The sequence below is a fragment of the Carya illinoinensis genome, chromosome 13 (genome assembly GCF_018687715.1).
Source record: "Carya illinoinensis cultivar Pawnee chromosome 13, C.illinoinensisPawnee_v1, whole genome shotgun sequence".
Taxonomy (NCBI): Eukaryota; Viridiplantae; Streptophyta; class Magnoliopsida; order Fagales; family Juglandaceae; genus Carya; species Carya illinoinensis.
Genome location: NC_056764.1, coordinates 2,042,560 through 2,069,832, shown reverse-complemented (window position 1 = coordinate 2,069,832; position 27,273 = coordinate 2,042,560). Strand labels below are relative to the sequence as shown.

At 33.7% G+C, this 27,273-nt stretch overlaps 3 protein-coding genes across 6 annotated transcripts; 1 reads left to right on the top strand and 2 right to left on the bottom strand.

The window, feature by feature from the left end:
* Positions 1 to 569: 569 nt before the first annotated feature.
* On the bottom strand, positions 570 to 3,485 carry LOC122291343 (auxin transporter-like protein 2). 3 transcript variants are annotated; one of them, XR_006236601.1, is made up of 5 exons: positions 3,338 to 3,485; positions 2,673 to 2,807; positions 1,630 to 2,125; positions 1,111 to 1,325; positions 570 to 1,016 (listed from the first exon to the last, which is right to left on the bottom strand). XR_006236601.1 is itself a non-coding variant. In XM_043099030.1 (3 exons), exons 2-3 carry the CDS (start codon positions 1,279 to 1,281, stop codon positions 729 to 731), a joined length of 459 nt encoding a protein of 152 aa, XP_042954964.1. In that variant the 5' UTR covers positions 1,282 to 1,325; positions 2,673 to 3,454; the 3' UTR covers positions 570 to 728. The 3 variants fall into 3 exon arrangements, 2 of the variants coding, with proteins under 2 accessions (XP_042954964.1, XP_042954965.1); XM_043099030.1 differs by lacking the exon at positions 1,630 to 2,125 and having other exon boundaries at positions 2,673 to 3,454; XM_043099031.1 differs by lacking the exons at positions 2,673 to 2,807; positions 3,338 to 3,485 and having other exon boundaries at positions 1,630 to 2,120.
* Positions 3,486 to 7,950: 4,465 nt separating this feature from the next.
* LOC122292154 lies at positions 7,951 to 10,086 on the top strand. Its single transcript, XM_043100378.1, has one exon. The coding sequence runs from the start codon at positions 7,951 to 7,953 to the stop codon at positions 10,084 to 10,086; it is 2,136 nt and encodes a 711-aa protein (XP_042956312.1).
* An 11,752-nt stretch (positions 10,087 to 21,838) lies between these two features.
* LOC122292443 (UMP-CMP kinase 3-like) lies at positions 21,839 to 26,451 on the bottom strand. 2 transcript variants are annotated; one of them, XM_043100803.1, is made up of 11 exons: positions 26,317 to 26,379; positions 25,516 to 25,555; positions 25,204 to 25,266; positions 24,887 to 24,938; positions 24,339 to 24,456; positions 23,521 to 23,677; positions 23,287 to 23,367; positions 23,045 to 23,152; positions 22,878 to 22,949; positions 22,742 to 22,790; positions 21,839 to 22,122 (listed from the first exon to the last, which is right to left on the bottom strand). In XM_043100803.1, exons 3-10 carry the CDS (start codon positions 25,231 to 25,233, stop codon positions 22,782 to 22,784), a joined length of 627 nt encoding a protein of 208 aa, XP_042956737.1. In that variant the 5' UTR covers positions 25,234 to 25,266; positions 25,516 to 25,555; positions 26,317 to 26,379; the 3' UTR covers positions 21,839 to 22,122; positions 22,742 to 22,781. The 2 variants fall into 2 exon arrangements, with proteins under 2 accessions (XP_042956737.1, XP_042956736.1); XM_043100802.1 differs by lacking the exon at positions 25,516 to 25,555 and having other exon boundaries at positions 26,317 to 26,451.
* Between the last annotated feature and the right edge of the window lie 822 nt (positions 26,452 to 27,273).

The following is a 27,273-nucleotide window of genomic DNA, read 5'->3' as shown; positions in this document are numbered from 1 at the left end:
TATATAAAAGACTCTCTATTGTTCATTTCAAGACCTGTAAGTGCTTTTATATATATATATATATATATTATATCTCTTTTTGCTGGTCTCTACTTATAATTTTTTTGTGGATCCTTGCTTTGAATGGCAAATTAATTTTGAAAAATATTTTATTCAAGAATTTTGATATGTGATATCGAGCTATGCTTTTTATAAGTTCCATTTTCATGGTATTTTTTCATTCCATGTGTTATTTTCTTATCTTCATTTATTGATCTGATATTCCTTACTATAATTTTCGTAGCTGAGCGATCATCTCGATCCCCCTCTCCATATACAAGAAGCTGGTTAATAATAAACATATATTACAAGCAACTATATATAATATGAATGGTAGAGATAAAAGTCAACAAAAGTTAGTCTTTCTATGGTAACCACTAACCTAATTAAAGTCATCATATATAAGTTATATACTTGGTCATTAGAAATTCTTATTCACAGTTACTAAAGTCAACAAAATTAATGAGTACTGGCTACCCTAGCTTAATTATTTATTTATTGACAAATAATAATAATAATTATCCCCAACAGGTAAAACTTGTTAGCAATTACTTGAATATATATATCACTTGAAATTAAGTACATGATAATGAACAAGTAAATATTGTTTATGACGTCAGAAAATAAATAAATATATATAGAAGAAATTATTTATAAGAGGTGAGATCGAGTTTTTAACACCAAAATGATCATGAAAGGTGATCGATCTGATCTATATATAATAAAAGGAGTGATATTAGTTGGAAGAATATTTTATGACCATGCTGGTGATTCTGAGAAGCAGAACCAACCTGTATCACATGGTTCTTGAAGCTGACGTTTTCCTTCTCCTTTCGGCTTCTGTACTCTACATAGAGTACGCTAATCAGATAAGCCGTCCAGCTTCTCATTATTCCATAGAATACCTGAAGCAAGATTCCTGATAGTATTCCCAGTTGAGAGAAAGAGTAAGGAAGTGTTAATAGCACTTGCGCAACCTGTTGTGAAAGAAGAGAACCAAAATTTATTAATTCGTTTGAAAGGAATAGGCTAAAATCAGTGTTTCTTTATGGTTTTCGTAATTGGTTTTACTTGATTGGAAGCGCAGCTGAACCATGTGTCCCAGACAGAACCACCATGCCAGAGAAAGTTCTTGACACTGAACACGGAATGTTCTTCCACCTTCTCTTCATCCTTGCCCTCGTGTTCTGTCTCACTAATGTTGGGAACTATTGCTTCCTCTGCTTGCTTCTGAGGCAACATTGTCTCCGTTTTTCTCCAAAGGCAACGTCTAAATCCCGGTAGATCTGAAACATATAAAAGACACTTAATGAGACAAAAATCTACAATCAAACGCAGTCCCAGAAAACGAAAGCCAATAAGACCCCAGATCCGACTAACAGAAAATTCCTTGAGCTCTTAAAAAAAGGGGGGAAAAAAAAAACATAAGCTTCCACACAAAGTCCAAAAAAAGATGGAGGAGAAAGGAGAACAGAAACAAAAAGAAAGAAGCAAATTACGAAGCTTGGAAACAAAAGGGGCAGAGTCGTAACATGTTTTTCACGAACAAGACTAAAGAGAGAACCAAAAAATAAAACGCGAACTCAATACCACTTTCAACTTCCTTCTTCGAGAGGTCTCTTTCGCGAAAACATTGAAGCAACCGCAGATCTGTCTTCCACACAAAATGACAGTAATATCACCTTTTCCTTGTTTTCAGAATGACAAATTAGTGGCTTTAGAGAGAGAAAGACTGAGAAAGAGCGCACGAGTAGAGGGAGGCCAGTACGGTTGAGAAAACAGAGTGTCAAGTATTCTTCATCCCAAGATTTAGCAGGTGGGGAAGAGCCTTAACTGCGTCCAAATAATGGGCAAAATCTCAAGCTACAAATGTCTCTCCGCGTCCCTTTAAAACCAATATTAGCTCAGTAAAAGCCCCGCTTTTAATGCGCCACCAATTTGCACAGAGAAAAGGCAGTGCCGAACCCCCAAAGACGGCGAGAGAGACCTCAAAAGCAGGAAAGAAAAAATAAAAATCTCCGCAGCAGCTGTTTCGAAGGAGCTTGCAGAAGTTGAAGAAAAAGACCCTTTTCGCTCCTATTCAAACCTATATATATATCTTATTATAAATATATACTAATATTCTTGGTCCAAAAATGAAACTTCAAATCAGACATGAATCTCTTAATGACCATAAGAAACAAAAGAGGTACCATAGAAGTCAAGATTTCACATACTTATCACTTGAAATGACCCCACAGATTGAAGAGATAGAGAGGAGGGCATTGAAAAAGATGAGAGAATAAAAGCCATATAATGCACCATTATAACTGATTCCTTCCTTCTTTTTTCTTTTCTTTTCGTCTGCTTTTTGCACCTTCATTCATGAAATTTACTGATTCACATTACCTCACAACCATGAGCAGCTTTTAGCACAAGAAGTATGTACAGACTTGAAAGCAAGTTACAGAAGAAGATCATAAACCCCACCCCCAAAAAAAGAAAAAAAAAAAAAAAAAAACTTATAGAGAGATCATGATTTTTCTTAGTGGCTCATGACTAACTGTAGTACCTATATTAATATTATATATTAGTGCTCTTTCCTGCCCCTATTTCCTTATCTTGGAATACTAAAACAATATTTATGGCCATACCATTAATTGAAATTAGTCGTGTTCATTGCTGTGCCAGTCGGGTCTCCCTAAAGTGAACTCCAAGCTAGGATTCTTGAGGTGATCAAAACTTGATCTTTTGGAGTTTCTTGATTAGGCAAAATGATGATCACTTACCTGCAGCCAGGAGGAGTTTAGAAACTTATATCAGTTAATTTTAGGTCACAAAAGCACACAATAAAGCAACGATTTGTTAAAAAGAAGAGATATATATATATATATATATAGTACTAAAACAGAACCAGATTTGTATAAAACGATCTTGGGATATTTTATGCATAATTCATCAAAGTAGAGTTATCTTATGTCATTTAAAAGTTCTAAACCAAACAATAATCTTGTGTGTTTGCATCTTGGTATTCTACAAGTTCTATCTCCAATTTTTTTCCAGTTCTATATCTCAATCTCCCACATAGCTAGGGCTCGATCTGACATAATCTACTACTCATGTTAGCTGTTAATCTTACTACTAAGTACTGTTCTTAGATTTTATACTGCATAATTTATATATAAACAAAACCCAAAACGTTTAATACACTAATATAATAGTACTATGTTTTTGCATTTTTTTTCCCCTTTCGCCTTTGAAATTCTCCCCACTGTCCACTTTAAAAGAGAGAGAAGATAAAGGGTGAGAGAGACGAAACCAGCCAAATGCCCTGAATTCCCAAATTCCGATTCGATTCCTGGGTCTCCGTTTGGTGAGGAAAGCAGCTTGTAGATCAAAGTGACTGGGACGTTGTTCTCATCAGTAAGGACCCAATACTGCCATGGACATTCCTTTTTATAGCCCCCCAATCCCCTTTCAACGGCTATTACTTTTACTTTATACACTCACTTTTTCCAGCCCTGATGTGATTATTGAACGGAGGTAGGGACCAAGCAAAGCTACTCATACTTTTCGCCTACCCATGCTGTAGGATTGGATATGGACGTTGGACACGTACACTTTCTTTGAAATAAATTCAAAAGACCGTACAAATATGCATTTACCATATCACAGTTTTCAAACCTCATCATGAGTTGGAAATAAGTTAAATAATATCGCACGCTAATTAAGCGACTGATTTAGGAACAAACTTGTCTTAGAATTTTGAATATAATACTAGATTATAGAGAATAATCAAAATATTTATGGGTCATGACTCATGTCGCGTACGTGTGGGTCATATTTTTACAACAAAGTCAATATATGGGTGGGACATAATCCATCTATTGAGCTCCATGTTTTCTTTTGCTTTGACATTATTACATGCATCTCAAAGCATGATTCCGTGAGATAAGTGATCTCTTATTCTGAAACCATGCCAACTGTCGGGTATACGTAGTACTACTGCTAGCTGCATTTGGGCCATGTGAAGGTGTGTGAAGGTGTTTGATGAAAGATTACTAATAATACGTACAGTGGAGGAGGGGGGTAGTACTATAGATTGCCTATATAATCTACAATAAAGGCCTCGTGGCGGCCGTCTATTGCTAATTTGCTAGCAGCCTACGTACCTAGCCATAATTCCGGTCTTTTGATCCTCATGTAGTGGGACCGAGGGGGAAGAGGCCAAATGCCTTCAGAATTAATTACAGTAAGCCGCACTTAGGGTTGGGTCCTAATGATATTGATCATAGATGAACTGTAAAGTTGTTGTTTTCAGTTTTCAACTTCGTAATAACTTTATCCAACTTTAGATTTTTCTATGGAAAAATATTTTAGTTATAAAAAAAATTACACAAAAATAAATTTATAAAATCATAATAAAAATAAATTTATAAAATCATAACGTGATATATTAAATTAAAAAATTAATACTTTTATCGTAAATTAGTTTTAATATATTAATAGATAAAATCATATTAATTTATAAATTTATTTTTAGAAATAATTTACCCATAAGCCGGTTTACCACCTCACACCTTATACCCTACGTGACAAATCGGTTCTATCTGACTCCTGGCCCCCAAACCTCCCCACCAAACCTCCCCTTCATTTGCCCTTCTTCTTTGTGATTTTTCTCACGAAACGTAACGCGATTGCTCCAACGAAACCCTCCCCTAACCACTACATGAGAAACAAATTTTGTGATTAAAATGACTATTTTTGACGAAAAAGAATAGTACATTTTTTATTGAACAATCATTTTAGTTACAAAAATTCGTTTTTCTTGTAGTGAACTTTATCTACCTCTCAATGTCTTGTGTGTAGAAAATTTGATTAAAAAAAAGTAAAAATCAAACCAACCCAAAGTTGAAATCAAGGAGATAGAGAGAGAGAGATGACTTGGTGAGAGAGAGGGGATGGAGGTTCGGTGAGAGAGAACTTGAGAGAGAGGGGATTCGATGAGAGACAAGTCGAAGAGAGAGAGTTTGATGAGAAAGATGAATTGGTGATAAGCCTGACATTAGAAAGAAAAAATAAAATAAAATAAAATAAAGCTACATAATATGAGATGTGGAGTGAATAGTAATTGATGTATAGCATATTTTTATTTTTATATAATCTCTTTATATTTAGAATACTTCTCTTTTATGTTTAAGCCTTATTATTCTAATCATTTTGTAGATATCCATGCGATATGATAGTCTCTGCGAAAGATAAAAATAAAGGCTACTAGACTCTTTTTTCTTTTCATGTTTGATTAGCCTTTTCCGCACCGTTTTCCTACTTTTTGAATGTTTTTATAATAAGCAAGAAAAGCAGTTCATGTACACGTGTTTAATTCCTAATGCTTTCCAAAATAGATCCTTGTACATATATATATATATATATATATATATATAATCACCCAACCATGCATGCTGGCTGCACATAATTTGTATATGGAAAATGATCTCACCACATCGAACATGAGTACTACCTCTATCTCATTTATATATTATTAATTAATTATAAACGAGAAACATGATGATCATCCGATTGCTTTTGATTATTGGACCATCCTAATTAACTTTTTGACTTAAAAATAAAAAAACACTAAAAAACTTATACAAAAAAAAGTTCCTAAAGTTAACAAATTAATAAACGTGATGATCATGCCTACAAAACAGAGGTGCGTTATTAACAGATTAATTTTTGATATGTTAATATAGTCTTATTTAATAAATAATAATATATTATCAGAGTGGTTGTGTGATGTTTTATAATATATTCATTTACAGCAAAGTTGTTGCATGTGTCGTTGTCTTTGTGCTCCTCGATTTGCTGGGTCGTGATCTCCTCATTTTCTACTGATCTTTCATTTGTCCTCTATCTCCAGGTATGTTTTGTTATTATCCATATAAATAAATGTTCCTCTATTTATTTTGTATTATTTTATGAATTCATTTGTCTATGTTATTTTACAAATCAATAAGATTGTTATTTAATATTTGGTTTGATATGAATGTTAATCATATGCTATTATTTATATATAATATTTCTTTATGCTTTAGAGATACATAATTGCAAGCTTGTTTTTTTTTTTTTTCCTTTCCTTGGATATTCATTTCTCTGTTTTGTATGTCTGCGTGTTTGACAAGTTGTTATTTATGTCTTCTTAGTCTGTCAAATTCCTACAAAAGTTGTTATTCGTTATAAGAATGCTAACTGTAAGCCGATCTTATTACATAGAACATTAAAATTTCATAAATTGTATCTTCACTAATTTGTATCTAAAATTCTTTAAAAATAAATTTTGAAGAATCTGGAAATGGTGTTGGAAAAAAAAATTGGTACGCTGCTCAATCAGAGGAGAAGAAAGAAGAACTACGTCAAAAAAAGCGGCAGAGGTATTCTGAACTGAAACAATGCAGAAGTAAGAAAAAACAAACAGAAACAAGATTTCAACGTAATGTATCTTATAATTCAAACGATGATGAAATTATTTGTACAACAGAAATCGGATCTTCGTCAAATATTAACACTTCTGGTAACATTATACATAGGACCGCATCTACTCTATCTAGAATAGAAACTTGCAACTCTGGCAGTGTTCAGAAAACTTTATCAGTTGGTACTTCTTTCAGACGAATATTACAAACTGACATTTTGGAGGCAAACCACTTACCCTTTGTGCTTTCGTGCCAATATTGTGGAGCAAGAAAATTTTACCATGAACCAAACGGCTTTTGTTGCGCTGATGGGACAATAGCGTTGAGCCGTAATCAATTTTCAGATGAGCTTTATCAATTATTCACTTCTAATTCAGTCGAGTCTAAAAAGTTTTGTACATATGCACGCACGTACAATAATAAATTCGCTTTCACATCATTTGGAGTTATATTTGATAAAGAATTATGCAGACAAAACAAAGGAATCTACATGTTTAGAGTTCAGGGACAAATGTATCATTATATTGAGGATTTAGTTCCTGAAGATGGGCATCCTTCATATTTACAACTATATTTCTTCGATACAGAGCACGAGTTAGAAAATCGTATTCATGACGCAGAAAGATTAGATCCTTCTATCATTGCTCGATTAATAGATATACTTGAGGTTAATCCATATTGTCGCTTCTTTAGAACCCTCAGCAACATTTCAAGTCTTGAAAATCATACAATTCGTATAAGATCAGATATTGATTTAGACCAAAGTGTTTACAATGCTCCGTCGGTATCGCAAGTAGCAGCTATATGGACAGAAACTGACAACTGTACAGAACAAAAAGGTCGAGACATTATTGTTTTTAACAAAGCAGGAGGCAGTCATATTGTTCAGTATTATTTTGGATGTTATGATCCATTACAATACCCATTATTGTTTCCTTTCGGTGACTCGGGTTGGCACCAGGGAATCAAAAAAGTAGAAAGAGGAACGATATCGTTAAATGCCCAGGCATTAGAATCACACTTTATTGAACATTCAAATAGCGCGGAAGAATTTCTTCGAAAAGAAGGCCAAGGTAATAAAAAATTTATGTAAATTTAATTATGTATTTTAGTTTCATCTAAATTTTCTAAACTATATTTTATCATATTTTCAGTTTTGAAGAATAAGAAGAAAGTACCAACGGTTTCATGTCGTGAATATTATTGTTTCAAATTACAAATAAGAGATATGTACATGTCGATTTTGTTACTATCTGGTCGTTTGCTGCAACAATTTGTTGTCGATATGTACATTAAAATTGAAACGTCAAGACTAGATTATTTTCGCTCGAAACAACATGAGATTAGATCAGATGTGTATCAAGGTATTGTAGATAGTCTTTCAGTTGGAGAAACTTGCGCATCCAATATTGGAAAATAGATTATTCTACCTTCATCTTTTATTGGAGGTCCAAGAGATATGCGGAAGAGATATATGGAAGCAATGGCATTAGTTCAACGTTTTGGCAGACCTGATATATTTCTAACCATGACATGTAATCCAAATTGGGAAGAAATCTTAGAACAACTAAATCCACATGAAGAAGTTCAGAAATGCCCTGATTTAATTGCAAGAATCTTTAGAGCAAAATTAGAAGAATTGAAGATTGATCTGTTTAAGCGAGAAATTTTTGGTAAGGTTGCAGCATATGTTTATACCATCGAATATCAAAAAAGAGGTCTACCACATGTTCATTTCTTAATTATACTTCAGAAAGACTGGAGAATTTATGCACCTGAAACTTTTGACGAAATTGTTTCAGCAGAAATACCTAACAAAACGAGAAATTTACATTTATATAAAGTTGTCCTTAGACACATGATGCATGGTCCTTGCGGAATATTAAATCCAGCCAACATATGTATGGACAAAGACGGCATCTGTAAGAATCGATACCCCAAAGAATTTACAGCTAATACAACTGTTGAAACTGATTGTTTTCCTTCATACAAACGTTCTAACAATGGAGTCATTGCTAGAATTAGAGGAAAAGATTTAGACAATCGGTGGGTTGTTCCATACAATCCGTATCTTGTTTCCAAATATAATTGTCATATTAACGTTGAGATTTGTTGTACAGTTAAAGCTGTTAAATATCTATACAAGTATATTTATAAAGGACATGATCGTGTTGCTTTCAATATCATTAGCAAAGAAAATAACCAACAAATTGACGAAATCGAACAATTTCAATCGGGAAGATGGATTACTCCACCTGAAGCAATGTGGAGAATATACGGTTTCACGCTTAACGAAATGTATCCATCAGTTTATAGTTTGCACCTACACCTAGAAGATCAACATTTGGTGTCTTTTCGTGCACACGAAGATCTAAACAATGTGTTAAACTCGTATACATCCAAAAAATCGATGTTGACAGAATTCTTTTATAGAAACCAAATTGACGAGAATGCACGAAAATTGTTGTATAGAGAATTTCCTGAAAAATTTGTTTGGGATTCACAATGTAGAATTTGGACTCCGAGGAAAAAAAAAACTGTTATAGGCCGAATTGTTACAGCCAATCTATTTGAAGGTGAAAGATATTATCTACGGATGTTATTGAATCATATCAGAGGAGCAACGTCATTTGAGAAATTAAGAACAGTTAATGGTGTTGTACTACCGACGTATCGTGAAGCAGCTACTTCTCATGGTTTGTTAAACAAAGATAGTAGCTTAGAAGATTGTTTAGAAAAAGCTTGTCTATATCAGATACCAAGTAGTTTAAGACATCTTTTCTCAACAATTTTGGTGTATTGCAATCCTACGAACCCAAAAGAACTTTGGGAGCGATTTGAAAAAGAAATGTCTACAGATTTTCTTATAAGAAACGTGTCATCAACAGTTGTTAGGAAGATGGTTCTACAAGATATTGCTTCCACACTAAAATCTATGGGAAAAGATATAAATATGTATCGTTTTGTTCCTGCCGATATATTTTACGGTCAAGATGAATTTACAAATAGAGAAATTGACGACGAACGAGTAGTCACAATTCCAACTGAAGATTTACTTGCATCACAAGTCCTAAATTCTGAACAAAAAAATGCGTATGATTTGATATTGCATACATTAGTATCAAATAAAGCTGGTGCTTTTTTCGTTAATGGCCCTGCTGGTACCGGTAAAACTTTTCTATACAGAGCACTTCTAGCAGAAATTAGATCGAAAAATATGATAGCACTTGCAACTGCGTCATCCGGTGTTGCTGCCTCCATCTTACCTGGAGGACGAACAACACATTCAAGATTTAAGATTCCATTAAATGCAGATAAAAGCAGCACATGTAATGTGAGTAAACAGGAAAATCTTGCTAAATTATTACGACTTGCAAAATTAATTATATGGGATGAAGCACCCATGTCTACAAAACATTTAATAGAAGCATTAGATAAAATGTTGCAAGATATTAATGATACAGATCTCCCTTTTGGTGGGAAAGTTATTGTTTTTGGTGGAGACTTTCGACAAGTATTACCTGTGATTCGTAATAGCACAAAAGAACAACAGATTGATTCAAGCTTAGCTTCTTCTTATTTATGGTCTATTTAAAAAAAATAAAATTAACAAAAAATATGAGAGCCAGATTAGATCCAGATTTCTCGCATTATTTAATTGAAGTTAGCAATGGTAACGCACCCATAACTATTGACGAAAATATCGAAATTCCCAAAGAAATGACCATTCCCTATACCAATGATCTTGACTCTCTAAATTCTTTATTAAATGCTGTTTTTGGAAATATTTCTAACTATCCAGACAATTTAATAGAAATGTCAAATCAAGCTGTATTAACTCCAAAAAATCGGTCAGTTGATGAAATAAATACTATTCTCATTAACAAATTCCCTGGCGACGTTGTACGATATTATAGTTTTGATGAAACAATTGATGTATCTGAACAAGGTATTATGGAAGATTTTTTAAATACATTGACACCGAACGGATTGCCACCACATGAATTGTTACTTAAAAGAAATTGTCCTATTATGTTAGTTAGAAATATTAATCCTTCAGAAGGTCTTTGCAATGGAACACGATTAACTTGTTGCAATTTTAGTCGTAATCTGATCGATGCACGAATTTCATCTGGTCACCACAGTGGTAAAAGAGTTTTTATACCTAGAATTGCATTTTTACCAGAAACAACTGAAAATAACGGCTTCCCATTTAAGAGGACACAATTTCTTGTTAGGTTAAGTTTTGCAATAACAGTAAATAAATCACAGGGACAAACGTTAAATTCTGTCGGAATATACTTACCAGAACCTGTCTTTTCTCATGGACAGTTATATGTTGCACTTTCAAGAGCTAAGACTGCTGATTCGGTCAAAATGCTCATAAGACCAACGAGAAGTGCTGTTTATGAAACAAATTATACAAAAAACATTGTATATAGAAATTTTTTAAGATTAACAAATTCATTATAATATCATGCAAGTGTTCTAATTACTTTGATGTCTTTTGTAATATCATGTGAGTGTTCCAATTCTTTTATGTTATTATTATTCATATACTGTTTTTTTTTTCATTTTATAATTCTATAAATTTTTTTGTTATATATTCACATTTGTTTTTCATCTAATTTTTAATTACAGTGAACATGTGAACCGTATATACATCTGTTAGGGACATTACTCCAGCCACAAGATATTGGAAAATCAAAATGATCGTTACAGAAAAGTGACCAAAACGTACGGCGCAAAATTCAGCAACAAAATACCAAAATTTGGTACTTTTAGATTCTGAGGTATTAAAATATTACTCTTCATTACTTATCATTATTTTGTGTATGGTTCAAAATTAAACAATTAAATTTATTCATTGTTTTCTTACAGGGAAATCGCGTGCAGGCAGTGATCTTTGGGAAAGACATCGATCTACGTAATGATACACTGTATATCTACCAATCATACTATATCGCAAATGCTTTGGTAAAAACAATGGATCCAAGGCATCAAAGAGGACCATATCAGTTTTAATGGACAATAAACTCCAAGACCATTGTTGAAGAGATCGAAGAAGACGAGCCAACACTTAGACCGCCAGAATATAACCTTGTTCCTTTGAATGAACTTGGCGTACACATAGACACAGATGCTGAAATAGGTAACTACTATATAAATGTCGATATTTTTATATAGTTCCCTCTAACTGCAAAGTAACAATTTCTTTTTTCCTAAACTAGATATTTTGGCACTTGCAATTCATATGAACCCGCCAAATGAAGTGAATACGAACCATGGAAAATTGTTGATCCAAGAGATATACTTGATTGATCCAGTGTATGAACGTATATTGTCTCACATTGGTAAAATTTTTAGATTAATATATTATAATTGTTTTATTATGATGAATTTAACACCATTTATCATTTCTAATAGTCTAAAACTCCTGCGTTTAACAATGTGGAATCGCTTTGTTCATGACGAATGCCGCGAAATTTCTGACCTTATTCTGGCAAAGCCAATTATTTTAGGAACACGGATCAAAGTTTCTTCTTATAATGGTACTTCCTGTTAATATTAACATTGTTGTTAATTGTACATCTTATACTTGTATATTTATTCATTCATGTTTATAATATAGGTCTATCGCTGTCATCAAGACCGACGAGTGTCTTTATTGTTGAACCCCTTCTTTCATCTTCTGTTGCATTACGTACATGGTAAATAACTTATTTAAATACACTATAAATTTAATGTGATTTTTTTCATTGTAAATCTTTCTTTGTTTCTATTGATGTTTAACTTTATTTACTAATTCAAATTTTCAGGGCAGCACAAAATGAAAAATTGCTGGAAGAAATCATTGGAAATAGTTTTGGATCAGCTTCAAGTAGTTCTACCAATCCAATCATAAAAGTATCTGAAATCGCAGAAAAACTGATATCTGCTCCAGTAATGGCGGTATATTTTTTTTTTTTTTTTTAAAGCCAAATTTCTTATTTTAAAGAATACAATTCATTTTTTCACTCTTTGGAATTGTTTAATTTTATTCTAAGTTTTTGGGACATGGAGATTGGAGGTTGGTTGGAATGAAATGGAGATGGAGGATGGCAATTTGTAAATTGTGTGCTGTGGATTCAGAACTGTGCATATGCTTCAATTTGAAATGTTGATTGTTTGTTGGATTTAATTTATGTAATAAGGGTGAATTTCGAATCCTTCTATACGGTATTGTTTAGATGTTGATTAGTGCACATAGTTATTTTGTCTTAATGCAGAGGTCCACATATTTGGTTAGAGGCAAATTTAGAATGGTTGATTTTCACCAGTCATTCCACTACGTATCATGCGAGAATTGTAACAAGGCAACTGGCTATGACCTCGGTGAAAACTTCATATGTTATAGTTGCAAGAATGCAGCAATTGCACGGGCAAGGTAAACATTTTCCTCATATTTTGAAATTAAAAATTTTTACATGGTAGTTAGAACATTTTATTTGCTGATATCAACGAATGATAATTTATTTATTGCTGTCAGGTGTCGAGTTTATTTAGATGTGTATGATGATACCACATCGACACCCGTTGTTATTTTTGGATCTTTGGCAGAGGAAATTTTGGGATGCACAGCTGTTGATCTTATAGACCGTACAGACGAGGTAAAATTTATACATTTAAATACGTTTAAAAATTTTGATACATTATTTTTTTATATGTTTTTTCATTGTTACATGAACATCTGCCTTATATTGAAAACATTGCAAACAACATTGAAAATAATGAGTGGATCATAGTCTTGGGCGCGCAGATGAATGAATCTGGGAGGTTACGCCAAAACAAACTTACTGTATTATCTGTTAATAACGTCCCAGGAACAGCAGAATGAGTTTCCAGACTTCTCTTATGAAACTTTTGACTATTGTAATATATAAGTACAGGGTACTCATGTATAGTTGTAGTTATGTTTATTAAAGTGCTGTATTATAGCAATGAATATTTTGCAAACAATATATATAATGTTTATTATGAAGAGGAAGAAAATTGTTAAAATATAGATAAAATTCTGTCTATTTATAGCTAAATTGAAAAATTTTTAAATTGTTACACTTAAGAAAAATATCGACTGGGCACACCCATTTCTCACAAACCCCTCTCTCTCTCTCTCTCTCTCTCTCTCTCTCTCTCTCTCTCTCTCTCTCTCTCTCTCTCTCTCTCTCTCTCTCTCTCTCTCTCTCTCTCTTCACTTATTCCTCTTCACCGCCACATTCTCGCCTCTAGCAAAGCAAAACAGAGACACCATCGCCTCCGTCAGTGAAGCACGGTCTCTCGCGTCGGATTTCTGACCCGTGGTTTGATGGGTGGAGAGAAACGGTGATGGAGAAAAAGTCGGTGGCGTGGATGGTGAGGGAATGAGAGGAGGATTTTGGACCATATGAGTGTGAGATGAGTTGGAGAGCTGCAGAGCTGAGTTTGGAATATGCAGGTTATGAGGTTCTGAGGCATTTCATGAGATGTATTGCTCGAGAGCGTGCTGGGTTGACTGAAACATGCTGGAATCATAGTGTCTGAACTTTGATCTCGCGTTTGTTTTTCATAAAATACAATTCAAGATCAATTGAAGAAAGGTTAAAAGAGACAAGACATGATAGACGAGGGAAGTCATGAGTGTGAATCCCCGCTTGGGAGCGCTTTGGTTTGTTTTTGTTTTTTTTTTTTTTTTTTTTTTTAATTTCCTTTCCTTGGAGCAAACTTGACTTTGGTCTTTTGGATGGATAATCTCAGTACTCTACCTTTTGGTGGGGTATATGGTTTCATTTATTTATTTAATTTATTAAGAAAAATGTTAATTTTCATTCATTATGTGTTGGTTTCAGGTGAGGTAGGGTATCTTGGCTTTGAATGATCGATCTAGGTGGTGGAAAAAGGGTGAGTATATATGCTGATTTGAATAATCGATTATGACATGCAATGATCAGCACAGGCCAGTTGCTGAGTCATGATAGCAAGATACAGTAGTAGTTCTTTCATGTTGCGTTGGCTTCTTAATTCCTTGATTTGCGCCTCTGAAAGGGTCTCTGATTAATTCCTCACTCTCTTTGTCTGTCTCAGCTCATATCATACGGGAGTGAGCTGGGTTGGACCATGGAGTACTTTTCCAGTCAACAGTTGGTACTCAATTCGCAAGCTCATAAAAATATACTGACACACTCTGTTCATTTTAATACTTGTAGTTTTATCATAAAATATGAATAATATAAAACATGAATAATACTTCATTGTTTTCAAAATTAAATAGCCTTAATATTGGACACCTGAGATCACCTTAAAGTTTGATGATTGGTATAACCGTACAAGAGCTCTCACGTATCTTCCAATTATTGGTTTTGAGGGTCCGTGTGTAGCAACTCCTCTGTCCCCCAAAGTATAATTATATGTATCATGTATATATATCTGTAGATAGAGGAATTGAGGAAATCAAAGATAGATCAAGTTGAATATTTTGTAATTAATTCTATGTATCCATTTTGTAAGGTCTTGGGTGCATGCTTTAATTTGGCTTCTCTCAAAACTAAAAAAGAAAAAAAATGTTTTGGGTCCAAGATAGTATAACTCCTCCTCCATTTTATTCTTCAAAAAGATGAGGATATATTTGCACCATGATGACAAGAAATATTATATTAGAATATTATATAGATCAATGGTGTTGGCAGCTAACTAGATGCCAAACAAACGAAATCAAAAGAAGCATGCATATATAAGAGAAATACTATTTTGCCGTCTGAAGTCCACCGCTTAAAATTCTTTTAATAATTTTATGAAGGTCTTGTCCTACGGAAATACACAAATATTGATTTTTGCACCAAGTTGAATTGTTTCTGTATGGGGCTTCACCAATGTTAGGTTAGATGTCGACTTGATCGCGACTCTGCTCTAATCATGGATCGACCTACTCCACTCAACTTGCCCACTTTCTGTCCAAACCAAATACTATCATATATATCTTTCTTCATTGGGAAAAAGTTTTAAAGAGTTACTAAAAATTTCATAGAGATGAAGAAATTCACATATATATAAAAGCGATCCGAGGCTATCGTCATGGTGCACTTCTATGACTATAATCATCACTTGTTTACGTGCATATATTCTGATTAGTAACATATACTTTAGGTACTAAATAGAGAGATCATGTTGAGAGTTTTATATATGCACAAAACTTTATAATTATCTCAATATTCAACCTAAGATAATCATTATAAGCACATGTAAAAGATCGATTCCCTTCCCTTCCTTTGTTTTGCACCAAAGTTACCTCCACCATGAATAATACCTTGTTCACCAAATCTATATGAGTTTTGATCATATCAACCTAATCACTCTTGAAAAATGAATATAAAAAGAATATAATATATTACTAAAATTTTTATGTGTAGTTATTTTTACGTATTTTTTATATACTATATTAATGTGATTTTAGTAAGCCAGCTAGCCTTACATTTTCATTATTCTATTTGGTTAATTATGATATATAATCAGGATCATCCCCTGCATGCTAGCTTCTGAAAACAAATCCATCGCCATCATCATGCAGCAGCTACCTAGAGAAAATAGTCGGTATTGAGATACATAATTATAAGGGTAGTTGTTGAAGTGCATCCATCTAGCTTGACTTGGTCAATGCATGCATCATTTACCCAAAAAAAAAAGGTATATAAATGAAGAAAAATGCACATGGAGGAGTACGAAATAAAGAGACAGTGATGTAAATGATATATATAGTAGTTGATTAGATGCTAATTATAAAAAATTATACAAAATAAATAGAGCGATCACACGTGAATAACGCTGGAGAATCTCCATGCATGCCAACTCGATTATCGATAGATGATGGGGTTCAAGACTTGATTTAGTTTATGATACCCATTATGGGAACCAACTACTCACGTGCCCACTGCCATTCAACTAACCCTTCCTCACTTGAGGACTTTGTTTCCATATAATATCTTTATATTAATAAATGCCAATAGCTTGAGCTACAATATTTTCGTCTAATATTTTTATTTCTAATTTTACCTTTAACTTTATTCCAAAATTACGGGGAGTTTGTTTTTATTTCTGTTTTGGCCATTCTCCCTTTAAAATAGTCCAAATTAGCCCTAACAATTTAAAAATATATATAATAGTATAAAATAATAAAAAAAAGTAAGGAACCCACAAGAAGGAAGATATGTTTGCTTTGATTACGGAGGACAAGGCGGGACTATTTCTGTTTTGTCCATTCTCCCTTTAAAATAGTCCAAATTAGCCCTAACAACTTAAAAAAATATATAATAGTATAAAATAATAATAAAAAGTAAGCAACCCACAAGAAGGAAGATATGTTTGCTTTGATTATGGAGGACAAGGCGGGACCAACATTGAATAAGGATTTGTCATCTACTTTCCAATGACAATTCGAATCCACACGTTTAATATCAGTTATCCAGTGCACTATCACTATTGATAAAAAAAATTTTAATATACGTAATCCCTGACATCATTTCGGTGGAAAAAATCATTTAGCTCGATTCTTTTTCATCCATGTAATTTGGCACCCTTGAGCTTCCTTTTATTGTTGCATGTGAGACTAAAATGAAGTTTATTGTTTCATCTGCTAAAATGAAGTTTTTGCTATTCTGAGAGCACTAAAACATATCAATAATTTGTAGAAGTAGATAATAGCACAAATTGATTAGGAAATGTGTTGATTACATATAACATAGCAAATTACTTCATTTTAGTACACTGCAGGTACAATTCCATGCATATTATGCAGTAGTCATCAGTTCATCTTCAATTATGTTATTACTACAATAAATGGCAAAAGTTCAAAATGTCTTAAAATAAAAAACAAAAGAAATAAGTACATCTCATTCAGTATACTGAAGCAACTGAGATTATTCATGTGAATCAACCTGTTTAGAAGGAGACCAACAACACTGTCATGATTGTTGATATCTTAATCCACTGAAATTTTTCCAAATAACAAGCAAAGATTTTACAAGTGAATTGTAACTAAAAAATTTGTAAAATGACAAGCTTCAATTAGGATTTAGAGAACCAACGCCACAAAAAACCATAAGACTTTTCATATGCCCCAGGCCATCTTATTTAAGTGATCACATGTTTTGCTCCGGTCACGAGCTTTGTTTTTTTTTTTTTTTTTTTTTTTTCTGAGGGAAATATACTACTATTAAAAAACTAAAAAAAATACAGTTAAGTACTATTATATTTGTTAGTTTTAAAAAATAAAGATAGACAATTTCAGAAAATATAATAAACGGGTAGCATAATGTATTAAATATGATGTTATATCATGTTCATAGTGTTGCGAGTAGAGCAGTTAATCTAACAATGTAACGGGTCGAAGACAGACTTAGTTGAGCATCCAAACAAGTCGTAATTCACAAAAAAAAAAAAACCGAAAACCGTTTTAAGGACGGCTGGTTTTCATTTGGTGGGACAGAATTCACTTCTCAGCACAAAAATATTGCATGTGGGTTTCTCTTGTGTGTATTGTCACGTACACAAACTTCCCACATTCCTCTAACGAAATAAAAGTAGGAAAAATATAGTTGTAAACACAATTATGTACTGATCTGTACACCAATGTGATGTGATTGATCAAAAAGTAGATTTTATTGAAAACAATGTTAATTTAAATTTGAAGTATGAATGAATCAGTATTGGTACACAGATTAGTACGCGACTGTGCTTGCATATAACAAAACTCATAAAAGTATTCCCCATTGAGCCACCCCGACTTCTATCATTTCGCTCCTCACTTTCTCTTTCCTCTCACTTCTTTTCTCTACTTTTTTTTGCCCTATCTCATAGGGTTTTCATGTCTTGGTAGTTTTGTTACTCTCATGAACTCCTGGCCTAAAACTCTGTACAAAGAGATTTTGGCCGTTGTCTTCTTTGGGTTTCTCTTTTTTGTTTTCTTTGGAAGGTTTTCTGGTGGAAAACGGTGCGGATTCGACCTCCTGGGTTTTTTCAGCCGTACCCATGTCTGAGATCTTCGATTTCAGTGGTAAGCTCTCGATTGCCTTAGAAAAACATAAGCGATATACTTTAAATATTCTTCTAAATGACATAGTTAGTAGAGAATTCATCAAAATTAAGCCGTTAACCTCTGTCTCTCTCTCTGTTTTTTTCAACAAAAACGGTGGCCCTTTGTTTTAGACCAGACAACTCTGATCCGTAGAATTTTTACAGGTCTTCTATAGCTGTCAGGCGCCGCAGCTATGATACTACGTTGCTCTTCTGTAGTTGTCAGGCGCCGCAGCTATGATACTATGTTGCTCTTCTGTAGTTATCAGGCGCCGCATAACTATGACACTACTTTGCTATTCTGTAGATGTCAGGCACCGCAGCTATGATACTACATTGCTCTTGTCTGTTGTAGAGAAATACTTCACAAGAGATGAGTCGTCATAATTTTCTCTATAAAAGAATTATTCAGTTCATCTTCTTTCGCATCTCATCTTCTTCACTTTTCTGAAATTAGTCTGCATTCTTACTCTGCAATCTCTTTCTGCTTTCTCACTTTGCAATGGCTCAGCAATCTTCTCATTACCACTACATGAGGTACTCTGCACCTCGTTCACCAGTTGTTTCTGCTTCTTCTGTAGGTGCTATTATGCAATCTAATAATGATCTGACTAATAAGTCAGATAATGAACTTATCTACGAGCTTGTGAGTCTCGGTACCCGATACTCATCAGCCATTGTCGCATATTCTCAGCGACTACAATCCAGGACTGGTGGGGTTGACAAACTCCACGAGAATATTGCTATTCTTCAGCGGCTTCTTATGGAGTCCAACATGAAGATGGAAGCACTAAAGCGAGATAACAGAGATTTAAAATCTTTGCTTAAATCTTCTTTTCGAGTGGCTACTCCTTTAGATAGGAAAGGCATGCAGATTTTTGAAGAGCAAGAGCGTTTAAAGATTGAGGCGAAAAGCCTCAAATTTCTGTAATTTTGCTTCGACATAATAAAATAATACTTCACAAATATTCATATTTGTATTTCTATCTTCTGTTAGATCTTCTATGTGTTCCATTTTATTTTTCCTTTAATAATGCACAATTTCTTACAAAACCGTAATATGAATCTGAAATACTAATTGTATTTAAGAGATGGTATTTTAGATCTAATAATTTTATTCATCTCCTCCATGAATGTTCTCTAAATCCCAATTGAAACTTGTCATTTTACAAATTTTTTAATTACAATTCACTTGTAAAATCTTTGCTTGTTATTTGGAAAAATTCCAGTGGATCAATATATCAACAATCATGACAGTGTTGCTGCTCTCCTGTTAAACATGTTGATTCACATGAATAACCTCAATTGCTTCAGTATACTGAATAAGATGTACTTATTTCTTTTGTTCTTTATTTTAGGACATTTTGAACTTTTGCCATTTATTGTAGTAATAACATAATTAAAGATGAACTGATGACTACTGCATAATATGCATGGAATTCTACCTGCAGTGTACTAAAATGAAGTAATTTGCTATGTTATATGTAATCAACACATTTCCTAATCAATTTGTGCTATTATCTGCTTCTACAAATTATTGATATGCTTTAGTGTTCCCAGAAGAGCAAAAGTACATAGCGAAACAGCTTCTGAATTTCATGTCAGTGATGGAGAATCCCTCATTTCTCATTAACTTCTAACCGACACTTACTTATCAAATGACACCTAGATAGAAAAATAAATCCATAACTCATTTTGTTGTTTATATCTGTGTAGTGTAATATTTTGTTGTTTATATGTTTATTATGAAGAGGAAGAAAATTGTTAAAATATAGATAAAATTCTGTCTATTTATAGTTAAATTGAAAAATTTTTAAATTGTTACACTTAAGAAAAATATCGATTGGGCACACGTGCATTGCACGTACTGCTTTACTAGTATGTATATATATATCAATACATTAAAAATTACTTTATTAATTATTAATAGATAAGCGGTGGAGCGGGAACAATAGAGCGGCATAATAGAATTTCTCAGTAATTATTTAGCAGAATTAGAATGAGAATACATATACACTAAAGATTTGTTTCCTACCCTTTCGACGAGAAGGCTGCCCAAGCCGCCCGGCTTAAATGGAGGAAGAATTCTATGGCGGAAATCTAAGAGGTCAACAGAGCTTTCAGGCTTAAGATGGAATGCATAAAAAGTATTGCGTCGTCATCCTCATCGTCGTTTCTTCTTCTTCTTCCACCTTAGTTCTTCGCATTCTTGGTCATCTTCCTTTCCCGAGCTCGCAATTTCCTCCAAGTCCACATTTCCCGACACTCAAAAAAAGGCATGCAATTGTCGCCAATCTCTTTTTTCCTCCATTTAGATTTATTTGCTTCATAGTTCTACTTACCAAGAGCCCCTTTTGACGAACCATTTCTGTAGTTTTGCTAGAATCGAAAACCGCGTTCTCATATATATTAGTTCTTGGTGTATACGCATAAACCGAATACCTTTCAAGTCAAAACTCAGTTAGTTATTTTAACGAACAGATCTCCTTGATAGCGGAGAAGAAAGCTTGAACCTTTTCCCCATTTAAAATAGTTCTTAAGCTTTTGTAGTAGCCGAATGGATCGTGCCGACAAAACCAGTTTGAACGTGTACGTATAGAATAGTTACATATGGTCCAATTTTATTCGTTGCGGTATAGACAATAGTTTGTGTTGAATTTAGAAGGGGAAGCTGCTATTATGCAGGATTGAATGCCGACTAAAAAAATTATGATTGATGTGGCTTTGGTGTTTGTTGAAATTCTTGAGACAATGAATGGCATGTCGTTTTGAAATAAAAGCTGAATGGTCTGCAACATGCAGATCCGTGTAGAATCGAAGTGACTCATATTCAAAAGATGTAAATCTAAATTTAACAATTACTTTTTAAAAGTGAATCTTTTTCATTTGAGTAACGTATAAGTTGGCCTCGAACATGTTTAAGGTGACAGATCATCCCCCAAATGTGTAACGTACTGATGCATTTAAGGAAATGTCCGTTACCCTGTCCATCCATACCAAGCGAAGAACACTTTCGATGTCTCCTATGGTAGTTTGTCCATTTTTTCCCCCGAAGGATAAATAATAACAGCAGGGTGGTGGTTTAAATAATTGAGGTTAAATTGTATTGTGCATGTGTTATACCTGGTGCCATTTCTTGGCAACAAACCTGGATACAAATTCTCCTTGTGGCATCAAACCCAATAATTATAACCAAAATCAAGCTGTTTTTGAAGAATTCTTAGCAAAGGGTGAAGAGATAAAATAATAGTCGGACACTTCAAATCTTTATAAACTCTACTCCTTTGCATGCATGATCCAACCAGGGGTGAAGAGAGGAAATCATGGTTGGACACACAAGAAAGAAGCCTTTATTGCTATTAGAATTACTATTGAACTTGTTATTAAGATATAGTCATGGTAGAAGAAATATGGAGGTATATACCCAATAGCATAAACTAGAACCTTCTATAATAAGTAACAAATGACGTAACAAAAATAAAGTAACAAATGGGAGAGAGATATGTATCATCCTTCAGAGTACAATCATTCGTAGTCAATAATATAGTGCCTGAAAGAAGAATTTCGATTTTGTAAGTAATCAGCAGCAGCTGCACACTCGGTTGCATTAAATTCACATTAAAATGTTCAAGTTTGGACCTATGTGCATGCGTGTATGGCTTCATATGTCAGGGCCCTAAGCATATATATGTCCCCACATTGTGTTAAAACTCAATTAAAGAACTAGAAATTTATTTTGCCCAAAGTTTTCGTCACCCTCTTCACAAGATTTAAAAAGGTGAAGCTACTTAAAATTGAACCGACTGCTGAATCTACTCTAGTTCACAGGACTATGGAAATAAAATATAAAAAAAAAAAAAGACAAGGACGAGGGAAAAAAATCTTGATTTGAGTCAGATACGAAGCCTTTTCAATCCTGACATACCTAGAAGAAGAAAACCATAATTGGAGTCGATGCTTAATGTGTATTCGTTATCATAGATTATAAAAAAAATAGCCTTCAAAACTATAATCAACTTCTAATTTCGGTGGCAGATCCCAAATTCTTATGAAGTCAACAAGGCGCAAAATGAACCAAGTTTGGTTCAACCTTTGAGGTGACCATGGAATTTTTACAGCATGATGTTTTTCATATATAAATGTATAGAATTCTTAAAAGGTCAGTTTACCTCGCCAGATATAGTCTGAGATTCCATATGAAAGCAGTAGTCAAACAGCCTGCAAACGCCACACAGTATCAATAAGAAGAAAAAAGTCAACCTGAAACAGGATCTGTTTATTAAACCAAGCACGGCTATGGTGTACCTTCTCATCTTTTGAGGTAAAAACAGCTTTAACAGACTCAAAAACCTCTTCAATAGGCCTTGCAGCATCAATCTGTGGATGAGGGCACAAAATGTGTATCAGGATAAATGCTCATAAAAGTTCCAAAAATTAAAAATGTCGAAGTCAGAACAACAATAAAAGACTACCTTCCGAACTTTTTCCCTTGAGTTATAATGCTCAATCACAGGGAGACTAGACTCTAAGAAAACCTTAAACCGCTTCCTAATTGTTTCAATGTTATCGTCTTCCCTTCCCTTCATTACCCAGAAAAAAAGGATAAGAACAGGGAAATAAAAATACATAACTAAGACTAAGAAAAGAACATAGGAAAGATAGAATTAAACAGATGAAGGATATTACAAACATAAAGAGAGCACAATTGTCTAACCTGGTTCCTACTCAAAAGTCGCCTCTCCATCTCTTCTTCAGAACAATGAAAGAACAGGACAAAAGCTGGCTCAATTTTTGTCTGCATAATCATCACATATAACAGCACTTAAAGAGAAGGCATAATGAAAAATTAGCTTCATACAAATATCAACTACATGATTTAGAGAGAGCTACCCAAACAGAAACAGAAAATGAGAAGGATCAAACTATAAAAGAAAAAAATTTGACTTACAACATCCTCAAATGCTGCTCGATTTTCCTCATTACGGGGAAAACCATCAATAAGAAATTTGTCATTACCACTTTCTGCTATTGCTCGTTGGAGAAGCTTAATGGTTACCTCTGAGGGAACAATCTTTCCTTCGTTAATCATGTTCTGAATCATGGTGCTGTAAATCATAAGATGTATTAACTACTAACGTGTACAGAAAAAATATGTTACATTATAAAACATCCAGCATCCACATCAGAATACTAAGCAGAACAATAGGAAAACGAGCAAAAAATGACAACAAAATTAAAAAGACATTTGGAGCAGTACACGAACAAGCATCCAATAATAATATCCGTGTGCAACACCAAGGGCTTATTGAATCCAATAAAGCATGTGGACAAACCCACAGGACAAACGTAGAAATGGGGATGTCAATGGAGTGGATTTATATGGAGAGCCCCTTCCCAACCATGAGTCCTACAGGGTAAGGTAGCTGTGTGAAAGTAATAGATCATTTCCAGACTATGATTCTCAGTAGTATGCAAGTTTTAAAGGTAAAGATATCACATTGTAAAACCACATGCCTAGATTGATGCTTGCTATAAAGGTCGTTTTATCTTTCTTTATAGTTTAAAGTAGTTCTCTTTTGTTCTATCAGGGACAACAAATCTAATGTCGATAGTTTAAAATAGTTCTCTTTGGTTCTATTTCTGATTAGGTGTTCCTCTTGCATGCCTCCTGTGTACTTGGACTACAACTTTCGTGCTATTTAATATCATATTTGATTACTTCCAAAAATAAAAAATAAAAGAGATAGTAATTCATATAAATTGTACCCATTTTCAGAACCAGATTTGATTTCTGCTCGGAGAAGATCACCAGCACTGAGATGAGTATAACCAAAGTGTTGAACAATATTTGCACATTGGGTACCTTTTCCACTGCCTGGGCCACCTGGCAAATCAAAAGAATCAAGAAATCAACTTAGGAAGGTCTACAAGAATTCTGCTGAAGAAATGGAAAGAAGATGACTGGTTGAGATAATTAGTAACACTAACACATAGACAGAATAAACAAATACGGTAAAATAACAAACTTATTGAAATATTACAGCTAGCACATCATTTGAGAGGAACTAAAACCCTGCCCAGGGTGGCCGTGGATGCCTTTGATCCTTTACCTTTATATTTATACAACTACATTCATAGACATAAATATACAAATACAACAAACTCTGGATCAAATGGCACTTCCTGGGTTTGTCCAAGTACAGATTTAATTAAATTTTGATATTCTTCTTTGAATCTGACGCATGCAGAAGCATATAGAGTACAATTAAATGTAGGAAAGATCAATAATTAAACATTTTGAGAAAGGGACAAACCTAAAACAAAAATAACTGTAGGCTTCTTCTCAGCTACAGTTCCATTAACCTCCTGCAGTGAAATAAACTTGTTATGCGATATCATCAAAACAAGATATATCCCCATACCAGGAAAAAAAAAATCACTCATAAGAGAAGCCATATTCCCGCATCCATGAGACTAAGCACACTAATTGATTATCGTTTCCTCAATTTTGAAAACTCTAATTGGTTGTAGGAACACAGGTCAAACTTCACAGATGCTCCATTAGAATTGGTTAACCCAAATTCCAAAAGAAATTCCCATAACTACCAGAATTTACAAAATCCATATATACCTTGGTTGCAGCTTCAAGAACGGTTTCCATGAAAACCCACTAAATTGTTTTTTAATATACAATCTGCATAAAACCAAAGTTACAATCACATAAACAAAAACAACAAGATAAATATATCTATTTTGATCAGCAATATTACAGTTGTACAGGTCACAATCAATGACAAATTCTCTCTTCTTTTCCATAATTCATGTATGTATGCATAAACCAATACAAATGCTTACTCCTGAATATGCCTATAAAAGTACCATGCATGTTAGTGCATACACGCGTGTTTCTATCATTGAATTTTCAAAGTATGATAAAACTTACATTTAAATATACAAATGGCCAGCCACAAATCTCTCACTGCCTGTTCAATTTACAACAAAAGTATTTTTAGCTAATACATGGGGAGAGGTCCTTAATGTTTTGGACCCTATTAATCCAGAGGGGATGTGTGTTTAATAATGATTTTTTCAAAATTCCATAACGGTACCTCTGGCTATTAGAGAATTCATAGGATAGGAATCCTTGAGTGTCATATTAGCTGTAGTGGAGCTACTAAGCTTCCACTCCACATCCAATCCAAATGCAAGAGTTTAAAGCACACAAGCGGATAAACTAATATTGTGTGTCTCAGATCTATAAAGCCAAAGTATATTTAACGTTGAGAAACGAGTTACAATTAAGAGATTATCAGATATTAGCGGGCTTCATTGTTATTCTCTGCCAAAAAGAGAATATCCAAAATAGTAAGAAGAAATCCATTTTTATCCACATGATTCGTGAATAATCCCGATCTTCCAAGTTATAAGAGACCAGATCGTTTCATTAGAAACCAGCAATCATTCAAAACCTCCACAGATCCAGCATTGGTAAACCGGAATGCTCTATTTTTTAGCAACCTAGGAGCGAACAAAGCATACATCTTGAAAACTTTTAGAGTTCCATTATTTTCCCCATGTTTTCTCCGAAACAAAACTGGATATAAACCGAAGATCAAGGCAGAAAACTCAAAATCATTACGGAAAAAACAAGATCAGAAACTCAACCGAAAGTAAGCGCTCGAATTAACTGAATGTTGCAGAGTTTAAACAGATCAAAACGAAAGAAAGACACACGATAGCTTACCTTTAGAGAGAGAACAAGATGGAGAAAGAGAAAAGAGAGATCTGATAGGTAGTAGTAGTAGGAGAGGAGAGGAGAGGAGGGGAGACCGGGGGATGCAAATGAAGACTCCGCGCAGAGAGATGCTTACAAATAAATAAATTAGGAATTTATAATATTTAATATTATTTAAATGAATATTTCGAAAAATACTTTTTTTTATAAGAAAAATAGGTATTTAAAAGTGAGAAATATAAGTAATTAGGCCTGTTCATCCGGGTTCCAACCCGGGAATTCGGGTAAACCCAAACCTGAATCCGGATTTCAAATGCGGGTCAGAACTCGGACCGGGTTAGCCTGGGTCATAAACGGGCCGGAACCCGGATGCATCCGGATTTTGACAAACTCAGATTCCGGGTTCCGAATTGAACCCGTTTTCGGTTTTTTTTTTTTTTTTGTAACAAACCTACATAAAAAAGCCTAATTTTTCCCATATAGCTCTGATTTTTTTTTTTTATAAAAAACAAAAGAATAAATTTGATTGTGCACTTTAAAGGTTGAAAAATATCATCAACTCCTATATTAAAGTTCCACTTAATTTTCCTCACAATAAAAATGCATGTAAAACCAAAAAAAAAAAAAATTTCAATATTCATCTATGCAAGTATGCATGCATTACAATACAATCCACTGCATATTATATTATTTGTTATTTATACATTACATTACAAAATACTAAATTACAATATATGAAATACAAAATCAGCGATTTAATTTCCACACCAAATAGCAACTTCAAAGTGATTGACCTGAAAATGATCCTGCAAAATACAAAATAGAATGAAACTAATATATTAGCACAAGTCATGGAAAGAAAAAATCTGTTCAAAAGTTAAAAATCATCATTTGGATTGCTTAGTTTTTTCCCCCTCCCCTGTTTGAAAGATTGCCTCAAACACCCCAAAAGCTCTCCCAACCCTC